The sequence below is a fragment of the Taudactylus pleione genome, unplaced genomic scaffold (assembly GCF_031769625.1).
Source record: "Taudactylus pleione unplaced genomic scaffold, aTauple2 ptg000518l, whole genome shotgun sequence".
Classification (NCBI taxonomy): Eukaryota; Metazoa; Chordata; class Amphibia; order Anura; family Myobatrachidae; genus Taudactylus; species Taudactylus pleione.
Window position 1 is genome coordinate 9,758,842 of NW_028284920.1, and position 14,534 is coordinate 9,773,375.

The window sequence follows — 14,534 nt, forward strand, 5'->3', positions numbered from 1 at the left end:
ACCACACACTGAAAGGGTCTGTATGTCGATGGCCATCAAGCAGCTGGATCTGTCAGATTCGGCCATACGCAGCACCAACTAGCCACGATAAGTGCAGTCAAGCAAAGACTACATACATTAATACATGTCGGGGGTGATTCATCATTTGAATTAATTAACTGTGATCCCAAACAGCAGCAACCATCACTTCCAGCTGCAATATGAAGTCAATTAGGTCTACAAATAGCCAAGTGTGTTAGAAACAAATCTATGAAAATTAGTTAACACTGTTTCTGCTGGACCGAGTTGTATGTCACTAGCTGAAATTATGTGACTGTTCTTTCCTAACACAGCAGTGTAGGCAATAACTTGGTTGGGTATAGCAGTGGGTAACTGCTCAATGGGTATTTAAAATGATCCTTAAAAAGGTATGCAGTCCCTTCTAATCCCCTTACAGTCAGGTTGAGAGCTTCCCCATAAGATCAATCATTATGGCAGCTCCCATACAGTAACATCAGAGCCAATGTAAGCGAACATAGTTTATTCAGTTGCCATGAACAGCTATCATGAGCTTTTCCACAAAGATAATCAAAACTAGGAATGGATCAGTTCTATATAGAATTTATCTTGAAGGTCAGTTTTTTTTCAGATTTTATTCTAATCACACACTTGCAGAATTCTTTAGACAATTTATACCCCTTTCAGACATACAACCCGGGAAATTTCCTGCTCAGACCCGGGAATTTCTCCTGTGCAAATTCCCGGGTATTTGGTCGAGACCCCCTTTTCACACTGCAGTGTCTACCCGGGAAATTCCCAGGCAGACCCCTTTCAGACATAAGACAGGTTTTTTAGTTTTAAATATTACCTGCCTCTCCTCTGCTCTTCCTAACCTATCCCCTCTCCGGCTGCCACTGATGATGATGTCATCATCATGCAGCAGGCAGCCATCCAATCAAAGTGCAGCCTCTATCTATAATATAACAACTCCTATCTACCCTGGTGGTCCAGCGGGAGTGCGGGCGGCCCGCTGTGGCTGCAAACCACCGGCGGTCTCCAGCGCCGGTGTGAGGACCCGGTCATGGTCGCTGACTCGTTTGTCAGCGCCACAGCCACCGCTGCGGGGGGTGATAAGCAGCAGCGCAGAGCGTCCTACAGGAGGCTCTGCACTGCCAACTCATTGTAATGAGCAGCAGCGAAGAGCGTCCTATAGAACGCTCTGCGCTGTCAATGTAAAAGCTGCTTGGTGATGCCCGGGAGTAGTAAATTCCCGGGTAGCACCATTCAGACAGAAGCAGGGTAATTTCCCGGGACTTAAGCCCCAGGAAAAACCCTGGTCGATTGCAGGGGCAGCTACCCAGGAACATGTTCCCGGGTAGGCACCTTTCAGACAGACTTGGGTACCCGGGAATTTGGCCGAGGCAGGCCAAATTCCCGGGGTTCTTGAGATGTCTGAAAGGGGTATTAGTGACTAACTGTCTGAGCACTGCAGACTTTATCACATTTCATAGCTAAACCAATGAGAAAGGAATAAAGATTCTGCAAAGGTGCCTTAAATGCTCCCAGTTCTACTACAACCATCCGCAGAACGTTCTGTATACTTAGATGATAAATGTACAAATACAACAGGAAACAGTGAAGATTCTACCACAGGAGCGCCGCACCTCTGCAAAATGGCTTGTTCTACTGCTTAACTCAAAATTGTGTTTATTTCTAAATAACAATCTGGCTGGATTTCAACCAGCAAGATGGAAAAAATAATAGTGACGGTATAACATACCTTTGTTAACCTTCTTCGAGGTCCATAGGGTCCACAGGAATTACCTTGGGGTATGTGGTTGGAGTGAACCAGGCACCAAACAGTTACAAGCTTTAGGTCCCAGGATGTACTGGTTCCTCCTCCATATATACCCCTGCCCCCTGGCTACAGGCACTTCATTTGTAACCAAGCCCAAGGCATGAGAAGGAAAAAGGAGAAGGAAGGACAATGTACACCAGAAACACTCTCCCTAAGAAGAGGGAATCATTGATCCCTATGGACCTCGAAGAAAAAGAGTTAACAAAAAGGTATGTTATACCATAACTCTTATTTTCTTCTTCGGGTTCCATAGGGTCCACAGAAATTACCTTGGGGATGTCCTAAAGCAGTTCCCTTAACGGTGGTGACGCTCCTGATCAGAAAAGGAGAATCCAGCACCCAAAGAAAGCATCCTGAGGGGCAAAAAGTATCACAGGCGTAAAACCTGAGAAAAGTGGACGGAAAACCAAGTGGCTGCCTTGCACAATTGTTCTGCAGAGGAACCACGTCGAAACGCCCACGATGGTCCCACAGATCGAGTAGAATGTGCTGTCACTGTGTTTGGAAGCTTGTGTGTAAGCCTGAGAAATCGTTATATGAAGCCATCTAGCCAGAGACTGTTTGTTAGCTGGCCAGCCTCGCTTGTGAAAGCCATACAATACAAAGAGAGAGCCTGATTTCCTAAAGGAGTAGGTACAATCCACATAGATACGGAGGGCGCGTACAGTATCCAGAGAATCTTCACCTACAAAGAGGTCTGAAGGATGGAACCACAATTGCTTAATTTACCTGAAAACAGGAAGCTACCTTAGGAAAGTAACCCGCCCTGGTACAAAGAACAGCTCTATCCTTGCGAAAAATCAAAAAGGGGGAGCGACAAAAAAGCGCTACCAAATCAGAGACCCTGCGGACAGAAGAGATAGCGAGAAGAAAAACGGTCTTCGCTGTCCACCACTTGAGGTCTACTGAGTTCAGGGGTTCAAATGGGGGAGCCTGAAGAGCCCTGAGAACCAAAGACAAATTCCACGGAGCTAACGGAGGGACAAAGGGAGGCTGAACCCTCAGAACACCCTGCAAAAATGTTCTAACATCAGGCAGGGAGGGGGGGGGGGGGGGGTTTTGGTGGAGATCCTTCGCTGAAACCAAACAGATTTTTAACTTGGAACTCTCAGAGTGGTCAGGTGAAGACCGAGGTCTAACCCAGCCTGGAGAAAAACAAGCACTCGGGAGACCCTAAAATCTGTAGGGTCATATTCTCTATGGGAACACCATACTCTGTAATAGATGCTGGCCGAGGAAGAATTTTGTGCCCTAAGCATCGTCTGAATTACAGAGCTAGTAAAATCCTTTGGCTCTTAAGATGGAAGACCCAAGCCGTCCAAGACGGACGAGGCAGGTCTGGATGCAGACACAGACCCTGAGCTAACAGGTCCGGGCCTAGAGGAAGAGGCCACGGATTGTCTATGGAGAGACTCTGAAGGTCGGTGAATCAAAGGCGCTTTGGGCCAAGCAGGAGCCATCAGTATTACTGTGCCGCCCTCTTGCTTGAATTTCCCGATGACCCTTAGGAGGAGGGAGATTGGAGGAAATAGGTACGCCAGATTGGAGTACCATCTTACTGCCAGAGCATCCATAAAGGCGGCTGAGGGGTCTCTGGTTCTGGATCCATACCTGGGGACCTTGTGATTGTGACAGGAAACCATCAGGTATACTTCTGGTAGTCCCCATTTGTCCACTAGGATCTGAAAGACATCTGAATGAAGAGCCCATACCCCGGGCATTTAGGTCCTGGCGACTTAGGAAGTCTGCTTCCCGGTTTAGGACTCCGGGATAGAATATTGCCGGAAGATGACGTTCTGCCCAAACCAGAATGTTTGCAACTTCCTTCATCGCCAATTGCCTTCGCATGCCTCCCTGATGATTGAGGTAGGCTACCATGGTCGCACTGTTAGACTGGATTTGGACAGTCTGCCCTTTAGGATATCCTGTGTTTGATTGAGTGCTTTGTACACTGCTCGCAGTTCCAGGATGTTTATGGATAGTTGACTTTCCTGAGTAGTCCATCTTCCCTGTATGGTATGATGGCATGCCACCGCAAGCCAACCGCGAAGGCCGGCATCTGTGGTGAGGAACACCCACTTTGGAATCCAAAATGGGGCGACCCTTGTTCAGCTGAGATGTTTTCAGCCACCATGGTAGGGAAAACCGAACTTCCCAAAAGAGGAGGATCATCTGGGACCATATCAGATGATACTGCCCGTTCCACCGGGAGAGAATCAGTCGTTGCAGCAGCCTGGAATGGCCCTGGACATATTCCACCATGTCAAAAGTGGATAGCACGGACCCAAAGACCTGCATTGATGAGTGAATGGATACCTTCTGATTGTGGAGCCATTTACACACCCGCGTTTGTAGAGCTGAAATCTTGCACACTGGTAGAAAGAGCCTTTGTAAAAACAAAACACCTAGCACTAGACAAGCAAGGGATTCAAATAGCAATGCAGCAGTGAAGAAAGAGGTGACATATGTAACCACAAATATATATGGATGTAGAAAAAGTTTAATACACCTTTAAATAAACCACAATGGGCATATCACACAATTCTAAAAAAACAATAGAGTATTGTATACTCACACATATGCATGCACATAGACCTATAAACCTCTACTGCCACCCAATATGAGTATCTAAATGACACCCATAGAGTAACATGTATAACTAAGTATAGGTGGAGTTGATCAGACTCCTAAAAGATTTGTATCCCAATGGCCAGATACAAGTTGCAACATAGAAACTGTTGTAAATTTTACACAACAAAAATATATTAAAAACCAATATTGTATAAATTGTCCAAAATTATATAAATACTGGAGAATTCCTGGGTAGACAGATCCAAGTATCTCATTAATTTGCGGCTCTCTCAACAGATGTAAATGAATATAGATAAATAGTGCCCATCACAAAGATTGATAATAAACTTGTATAAATCAAGGGCTCAGCAATCAATTGTGTTCCATCCGTATTTGTAAAGCAAAGTCCAGTTGTAATTTAGTATGGACACATATTGATTAATATATGGCAGTCCTGTATAAACACTCCAATGAGTGCAAATATATCAGTATAAATGCTAGCTGCCTGTGACCAATGATGTATCTATGAATAAGTCAAACACAGTATAACAGATTATCTGTATATACTGAGAAAGGCACCCACAGTAAGCTTTTGTTCCTGGACAGCATACAATGCGGTCGAGCGGCGGCTGATGGCAGCCCCGTATTAGAAGATGATCTCCATCCTAGTAATAATCCTAGCGGGGCGGCTAGATGCCGTCAAAATAACAAGCGGCTACCGTCTCCGTATAGTGGCAATATAGGTGCCGGCGGAGGGTAATCCACAAATTGGTTAGTGCTCCTGGCGGGGCGGCTGGATGCCGTTAAAATAACAAGCAGCTCCCGTCTCCGTATAGTGGCAATGTGGATGCCAGCAGAGGGTAATCGCTCTGTTAGGAGGCCTGTCTCAGTTTCAGCAGTAGCCCAGCTGTGGGAATGTCCCGGCAATAGATGGAGAGCAGTCAGCAGCTTGATACGGAGGGCAGCGTGTAGGTATTGAAGAGAGAGTCCCCAGGAAAGACTTCGTATGAGAGCCTTTGTGCCAGAGGTTCCCGTAGTGCCCAGAGATGTACCCACTGCTGTATTGGAGAAAGGGAAGACTTTTTTCCAACTGATAATCCAGCCTTGCTTCTGTAGACAGGCAGTGGTCAGCTGGAGAAGATTTTGTAAAACCTTCATAGACTGCCAATATCAGGAGGTTGTCAAAGTATGGCAGTATCCTGACTACCAAGATAATGGCAGTCATGACTGCTCATCTCAGAAGAAAACACCCGAGGGGCTGTGGACAGAACAAAAAGCAATGGTAATGTTAGTGACTAACAGCAAAACTGGGAAACCCCTGGGGGAATAGTGCAGATATGTATTCTGTATGTTCAGGGAACCATGAAATCCCCAGGTTCCATTGCCAGAATAATTGACCGTAGATTCTCCATACGGAACCAGGGCACATGAATGAACCTGTTGAGAGATTTCAGAGTCAGAATGAGCATTGAGACCTATTTAGCTTCTGAATCAAAAACAAATTTGAGTAGTAACTCCTTCCTTGTTAGCTCTAGGAGCCAGGATTATCACCCCTGAACTTAGCAAGGCATGAATGGTCTACTAGAGGGCAAGGGCCTAGATAGAATCTGATGGGGAGTTGCAAACTACCTTCTGGGGAGTAACCCTTTAGGAAGGAGTCGCATAAGAATCCCCAGTAGGGAGGGGGGTTTCCCCACCTATTGCACTCTCCCGGTGAGAGAGGGGGTAAAAAGACACTAGTCTTTTTTGGAATCTGGAACAGTTAACTGGAGTGTTCCATGCTTTTCCCATAAACTCAGTGGGCTGTTCAGATTAAGGTAAACCAGCCTAAATCACCGTCTGCTGCCTGAACACCACGTTTATTAGGCTTTAGGAGCTGGTAATTCATCTGCTATAATGAGGATTGAATTAACCGCCCCTGCTAGAGTGGAAAATCCACTGATTGACGTTCCTCCTCTCCGAGATAGCCCCAGAGGGAGAAACCTGCGTATCCTCTACCTCCTCAGATAATATAATCGGAATCTGAAAGCAGGGTGAACTGAGAGAATGGTGCAGTCCATTTATATGCTTAGACGGCTGATGCCATATTCACCTATAACATCTGCAGATATGTAGATGCTAAAAGCCAGATTCTGAGTGGACATAACCCTACATCCAGGAAGGATGTATGGGAAGAGGAAACATAGCAGGCTGTAATCATTGTAGGAAATCCAAAATGGGAGGCAGTGTGGGGGCTGATAAGCAGCCCACTAACCACATCATAACCTGAAACTAGGAGGACATTCAAGGTGACCTCTGAACAGGTGCTGGCGAGGTGGACTGCTGTGGTGTATAACAATCAACACACAGTCCATCCTGTATGAAATCCTGAGATCGTTATCGTTCATTCGGTCACCTTAATCGTCTAGTGGATACCCCCCTTAAGTTGAACGATTACGATCGTTCAATCTTTTACAAATCGTTTGCAAAAGTGTCTAAAACGACCAGAGATGCGCGTGCCCGCTGGTCGTTTAGACATCTATCATCTTTCCAACATACTGGTCAACCTGACGATAACGTCGGGTTCAGCATGTTTCCAGATGATTGATGACCCTGCACTGTACGTCTGCTCGCTCAGTGCAGGCTCATCACAGACTGACAAACGACTGAACGATTACAATGTCGTAATCTTGCAGTCGTTTTCAGATCTTGCAGTGGATACCCGCTTTAATCTTCTAGTGGATACCCCCCTTAAGTCACATAAAATATGAGAGTCAGAGCGACAGAATCTCCAATTAATAAGGGGAAAGGTGAATGGGCAGCTCAGCCTTCACAAGCAAATGTGAAGTACAATTTAACCCCTGCACACCTGGTAGTTGAGGGTTAAATGGAGCAATAGCAGCGATACTTATAACTGACAGTCATAAATAATACCTGCATGAAATAAAAGTATAAAAGATAACAAAGCAATGTGATCACTCTCACAAATATCTAGTTAATGTGAAGTACACAGAAAACCCCCATACCCTGTCAGAGGGAGGAGCAATAGCAGTGATAGCTATAACGGACAGGCTTTTTCTGAAAAAAATAAAGGCAGTGGGGGAACCACCTTACCTGCGCCTCCGTGTCTTCCGACTGCAGTCCGAGCCCAGCGTCTAGTCAAACTCCGCCAAAATCACCAGTTCCCTCACTGGTGTTGCGGCGCTGGTAGATGGAGCATCAGGACGCCTAGCGCTGCTTACTTGTTGAGGGGAAAAGAAGAAGAAAAAAAAAAAAACCACAAAGCTTGGAACTACCTGTGCAGTCCCATCTAATAAGGTGCACTGATCCTGCACACCAAACAAAAAGGGCCTGATTCAGAGCCGCTCGTAAGCGGACGCTCGTTCGCTCCGAGCGATGTTCACACAACTGCGCATGGGTTGTAATACGCATGCGCGAACCATTCATTGCGGTCGGAAATTGAGTGCTCGCAAAATAGCGAATGCCTGCTAATTTGAGTGACAGAATGAGGCGTTTGTGGGTGGTAACAGGGGAAGGTGCTTGAAAACGGGGAGTGGAGATCCGAACGCAGGCGTGCCAAAAGGTAAAAACGGGCGTTTTAAGGGTGTGCATAATTAACAAAGCAGCGTCATCGACCACGTCACTTGGTTGTTTCTTAGCCTGAACTGTTCGCATGATTGCGGTAGGAAAATCCAACCACAAGCACTGCGAGCAGTTCAGATGCCTTTCGATGTACTCGATTAATCAAATAGCGGAGATGACGTATGATGCGAGCGGCCAGGGGGCGTCTTTACAAAATAGCGAGCGCATATTTCGTTCGCTCGCTCAGACAGAGGCGTCAACAGCCCGCAAAGAGCGAGCACTCAATTTAAATAGCCGGTCCCTTTTTCTGAACGAGCGAGCGCAAATAGCGTCAGGCTCTGAATCAGGCCCTGAGTGCCTGTAGCCAGGGTATATATGGAGGAGGACCCAGTGCATCCTGGGAGCTAAAGCTTGTAACTGTTTGGTGCCTGGAGCACTCCAACCACATACCCCAAGGTAATTCCTGTGGACCCTATGGAACCCGAAAAAGAAATCGGGGATAATGACCACCCATTGGATAACAAGCCAGTATTACGGAAATGCATAAACAATTTCCATGGCAATCTGATTATTGCAAGCACATCGGACCTCAATGTATTTAGCTAACATTAACTAGACTTTCTACTCATAAATTTAAGTTTTTACTTTCTATTCCACCGATTCAAGCTTCTGCACAGACCACAATGATAAAGGCACACAAATGAATACAGACTAACATGACAAGAGTCATTGTCGCGTAAAAAATCTTTCCAATAGCCACAATCCAGAAGAGAGAGCTCTATGCACCATTACATAATGAAGTGATTCCAGTGAGTCTAACTTTATGGCATGCAGATCTTGTCTTCTGCTATCAGGGAGATAGAGAGACACCCATCCCACAGCAGTTGGTGTTTTAAAGGTCTGCTTACCCAGATGAAAAGGAAGGGTACAAGCATAAGAACTGGCTGATGTTCATGCATTTAATTCTACTACATCTATATATAATAAGGAAGGCAGCCAAAGAACTTACCTGGTTTTAGAGTTGATGTGGTTGCCTTTGTTTTGCTAGTTTGTATTAAATCTGCTTGATCTTCATTAATTGCACTGTTAAACAGCATTTCTCTGTCTCCCTGTTTTTTCTCAGCTTCCTCTAACTCTATGCCCACTGGTTTCAGCTCAGCCTCAGAGATTTCAGTGTGGTCTGCAATGGAAACCTTGAAAGAGACGGGACTGTCTGCCTGAGAATCCATAGGCTCTACTGAAATACCTGGGAGAAAGGACAAGTCAATGCGCAACTCTCAGCCAATGTGAATTAAACACACACAATACAGCCAGGCCGACTTGTAGGGAATTACTATTTTTTGGGGTTTGAAAAAACAAATAAGTAATATTTTGTAAATTAGGGACAAACAAAATTCATACTTTAAAATTCAGAAGAAAAACAAAATCTTTTTATAACCCATATCCTGCCAAATGCCCAGCATATTTAATCAGGCATCTATAGGATTTTATAGTTACAAGATATCCAAAGTAACTCATGACCAACGGCACTTGCCCTTGGGCCTCTTGTCCAGGAGCTCTCAGAGGCAAGGTCCATGCAGTAGGCATGTATGGTCTACAGCAGAGGTTCTCAAACTTTCTCGAATCACAACGCCCTAAGATATCAGCATTTTTTCCATGGCACCCCTTATAGCAAAAAGGGTTTTGTATAGAGAATTTCAGTAAAAATTATGAATTTAAGTAAATTGCTCATGCCGGTCATTCTTAGGTTTAGTTAGTTGGTGGTGGATTTGGGGTGTGTACACACTGGGTGATTAAAGAGGACGACTGAACGATAACTTTATCGTCCATTTTTTTACCTAAATGATGAACGATAACGATGAACGACGAACGACGCGCGTTCCCGCAGGTCGTTCGTCTTTATCGTTCATCGGGCAAACATGCAGGCCAACCTGACGATATTGTCAGGTTGCTGCATGTTGGGGAATGGGGGAGAGAGCCCGGTGCTGAACGATATCGTTAATTATATCGTTCAGCGAATGTGCTCAATGTCATGAACAACATTGAGCACACCCTGCCAGGGACACACTAGACGATATCGCTCAGGGAGCATATCGTGTAGTGTGCATGCTCCTTTGTCCACAGATTGTATGACAGGTAAAACCAGTAATGGTGGCTGCCAAATCACATTGACCATATATAATGTGATGTGGTACTGAACCACCAACTTCTGGCACCCCTGCAAGTACCCAGAGCATCAATGGGTACCACGGAACCCAGTATGGAAACCACTGGTCTACAGGGAAAATAAAATGAAAAAAACACTCATTTTTTTATTTTTCCAAAAAAGAAAAGAAAGTAGTAGATTGCTTCTCATACCTAGTTGAAAAAGTATTTATACAACAATAAATGTATATTTTGTACTAGCTATTGCCCATTTGAGGTGTCCTAGTTATATTCAGTGCTCGAAGTGGAAATTTTGAAGTGGGGGTATGGAAATATCAGGGGGGGGGCTTTACTGCGCACTCAACTCCCGACCCCTCACTCCTCGGCGGTATACTGATTTTAGAGCGGCAGCCAATTAGGGGCGACCACACGGCGCCAAATTCAATATGCCGCCGGTCGCCGCTGATGGGCCGCGAGCCGTGACTGGCTTGTGGCCGAAGGCAATTTTAAACAGGCAGCTGCTTGTTGACCGGCGCTAGGAGTTTCCATTACAAAATGCTGCAGTTTTCATAAAAAATCGGTTCAGTCGTTTTTGCGCCAACTTAGAAGAAACAGACACAACAACGTTCTTATTATATTAGTACAGATATAGATAAAGTACACAGGAAAAAGGAAGGCATTTACTGGAAATCTGATTTCATCTACTTTCTCCATTGTTCCTGTGGGTTGCATTATGTAGGCAGCACAAACATTCTTTTTTGCGAGTCATGGGAAACCATAAGAGGTCCATTAGGCTTTCCATTAACGAGCTTCTTCTAATGTACTTGTGGCCTAACACATCATGCATTTACGATATCTTCTACCTAGCCTTAACTTATGGTCATTCACTGCGTACCATGTTTGGTACAGGAAGGAGGGAGACAGATAAACTCTGCTACACAGAGGAGTCACCAACATACTCATTAAGTGACAATTACCTTGGCTACCTACACGGGTATGACTTTGGCATATTAAAATGTACAGATGTGTCTTCACAATCTAGTGAGTGTACTCATCTTCCATTTGCGCCATCAGGTGGAGAGTTTACTACTTCCCCAAGCCCTCCCTCACTACTCCAATGACCAGTCAGAACCTCTACCCCGCTCTTGGATATTTATTATTTTTATTGTAGCTTAGGATGTTAAAAAAAAATAATAATTGATAGTTTATTAAACCTTGGCAAGTGCCCCCCCTTGAGCTGAAATTGACATATGTGTTCTATAAGATCCTTACACTCTCCATGATTTCAATTCTCCAGTAAATATAAGAAAGGAACTAAAAGTAGATTGAACCCTATAGTCAGAGCAATATACATTAGCCTGAAGTCTTACCAGGTGACCAATTATTTTTAACTCCAAAATTGAAAACATTACAAATCGTGAATGGCAAAGGCTTTGTTTTGTTCTCACCATCATTTTTGGAATGAGAAACTTCTCCAGACTGAAGATATTTCTGCATTCTTTTCAGGACTTTCTTGTGAGACTTGCTGGGTTGATAATTCAAGGCAGACAATCTAGGGACAAAATATCCGCAGTTAACCGTACGGTATAACAAAAACAGTTCTGACATCCTCCAGAACGAAGGTAACTAATTATCTGACTTCATGCTAAGGTTACAGCAGTAGAAACTGGTGCCCTAGAGCTTTTTCCATCTAATCCGGAACAACCCACATCGCATCAGTCAGAGCAGAGCCCGAAGCCAATACACATCTAATGTTGACCCAAACAGTGAGCAGAGATCTTATCACTTGTGACATATGGAGGAAAAGAAGAAATCACAGACCATCTTCCCACTAACATGCTACATCCCTACATTGAAGAGTAATAGAGGCAGTTTTTCTGTCTTAAATATGCACCTGCACAATACACTCAAACAAAAAGAAAAAACAGAGAATCCCTGAAGGGAACAGATCGCTAGTGAGTTGCCAAGGACACTGGTACTTTATTAGCAAATCACTAGACTACATATTGTTATATTTTATATATAAAAAGGCACACAAGAGTTCCGTAGCGCCATACAAGAGACAAAACTGACGTTATACAAGAACAGGCCAATATATATTATATATTTTATTTTTTTTCCACAAACACAATGTACTTTTAGCATAATTATGTCAGGAAGATAAAGATAGGGCCCTGCTCATCTGAGCTTACAATCTATAGGGGATAGGGGGGGGGGGGGGAGGGTGTGTGTGTGTGTGTGTGTGTGGTGGGAGGGGGCAGAGAATGCAGGGTTGGTAAGGTAGAATGGACAAAAATTGTTTTAAAGAATGATTGAAGGCTGGGAGGCTGAATGAAACTAATTGAGGTGAGGGAGGGGGTTTCAGAGGTTAGGCGCAGCCCAAGATAATTCTTGAATGAGAGAGTGGGAAGTGGTGATAGGGGGAGGAGGTGAGGCGGCAATTAGCAGGGTGAAGAGAGCGGGAGAGAGAGTGTGAGGAAATGAGAGAGGTAGAGAGGAGTGGAAGAAAGAGAGAGAAGTTTGAATTTAATTCTGAGTGGTTCAGGGAGACAAAGGAGTAACTGCCAGAAAGGAGCAGCAGCGATAGAGCAACGAGAGGGGAAAATGAGGTGGACAGAAGAATTGAGGATAGAATGGAGAGGAATAAGACAGCAGCTAGGAAGGACAGTGTGAAGCACAATACAATAATTAGGGAAGTAATTGTGGATAGACTCTGTTTTGGAGGTATAGTAGGTGGCAAAATCAAGCGCATTGAGCCAAGATGGAGTTTAAAGTAGCAAGGCTTAGGGGACTGAGAGGAGATCAGGAGGACTGTTTAGTTAGTGAATGGTGCTATAGGATAAGAGAATGAATTTCAAGTGGAGGAAGTCGGCAGAACAATGGTAACAGGATAGTGTAATGCAGTGGTTCTCAAATAGGTCATGTTTTCCAGGTCACCTAGCAGGTGCACAGGTGTACTCAATACTCACCAACGCATTTTAAAAGATACCCAGGTGGAGCTAATTATTTTACTTGTGATTCTGTGAGGAGACCTGAAAAACATGACATGTTTGGGGTCCTGAGGACAGAGTATGAGAACCTGTGCTGTAATGGTTAGCATTACTGCCTCACAGCACTGAGGTCTTGGGTTCAATTTCCACCACGGCCCTAACTGTGTGGAGTTGGATATTCTCCCCGTGCTTGCATGGGTTTCCACCGGGTACTCTTGTTTCCTCCCACACTGGCAGGTTAATAAGCCCTAGTGTGTATGTGGTAGGGTACATAGATTGCAAGCTTCACTGGGGTAAGGACTGATGTGAATGGTTAAATATTCTCTGTATAATGCTGTGTAATATGTGTGCGCTCTATAAATAACTGGTAAAATGGGACAGAAAAGTCAACGGCAGTAGTGAAACCACGGTCATAGGAGACAGCTTGGTCAGGGCAGACAAGGGCTGTAATGGGGTAAAGAAGGGTATCTAGAGAGGAGGAGAAACAGGTGAGGTCAAGGGCAACAAATTGATGCAAAGTGGTGAGGACACTGTGTACATGCCGCTCTCATATACCTCTATAGAAGCGTTCGCCTGTGGCCTCCTCCATATTAGTCCCCACCAATACGGACTACTGGTGGGGAAATGTAAATATAGATGAGAAGTGGGACTTGCCATCTGCAGTTATTGGGTTAGACCACCCAAAAATCTTACCTGATAGTATACTGGGGACAGCAAGTCTCACTCATCAGAGGCTTGTATACATACTTCCCACTCCTAAAACAACAACAAAAAAATTAAACAAAGCACAGTACTAGCAAAAACCCTGCCGTTATTTTTAACCTCCATCAACTATAAATGTAAACAAAAAAGTAATTTCATACAGATTTTAAAGAAATAAAATGCTATCAAGAGGTCACGTATCACTGTAAGAAAGGGGCCATGTATAGCCCTGTCCTTAACAGAGGATCTTGTAGTATCCTCCTACAGGAAGCAGGACGGGTGGGGAGCCCAGACTGACAGACACCTACATGAATGCAAGAGGGAAACTGCAAGATGTAATTATGCAGGAAGAATATTGAATACATACATCATCAACATTAAAGGAGAAAAAAACATGATGGATTCAACAGTTACACCCAGTCATCTTACCGTCTCCATCCTCTGTCTATCAGATCCTGGTAATCTTGAGCAGTGAGGGAGTGTGCCCACATGCCTGGAAGTCAGAGCAGGAGAAACAAAATGATTGAAGACCTAATGCAAGATATTCATTATTGTGTTAGGAACGTCATGTATTACAGTTATAAATCCAATAGAGGAATACCAACAGTGACAAGGCGGAACATACTACCATGTGTACAATAAATTCAGATGTCAAATATTAACAAAAGAAAAAACAAAAAAAGTTATGCAATGACATTGCAGTATGTCCATAAAAAAAAAATAAAAAA

The 14,534-nt window shown here is 44.3% G+C and overlaps 1 protein-coding gene across 8 annotated transcripts in view; it reads right to left on the reverse strand.

Annotated features, from left to right (window-relative positions):
- The window catches only part of ATE1 (arginyltransferase 1), a 91,725-nt gene that overhangs the window by 66,920 nt on the left and 10,271 nt on the right, over window positions 1-14,534 (reverse strand). For 5 of the 8 annotated variants that reach the window (XM_088450512.1, XM_088450508.1, XM_088450511.1 and 2 more), the window contains exons 2-5: window positions 14,236-14,299; window positions 13,798-13,860; window positions 11,563-11,666; window positions 8,979-9,215 (exon numbers count right to left, since the gene is read on the reverse strand). In XM_088450512.1, coding sequence (XP_088306638.1) covers window positions 8,979-9,215; window positions 11,563-11,666; window positions 13,798-13,860; window positions 14,236-14,299 — 468 coding nt within the window. The remainder of the gene's footprint in view (window positions 1-8,978; window positions 9,216-11,562; window positions 11,667-13,797; window positions 13,861-14,235; window positions 14,300-14,534) is intronic. The other 3 variants (XM_088450510.1, XM_088450509.1, XM_088450513.1) reach the window with 1 other exon arrangement.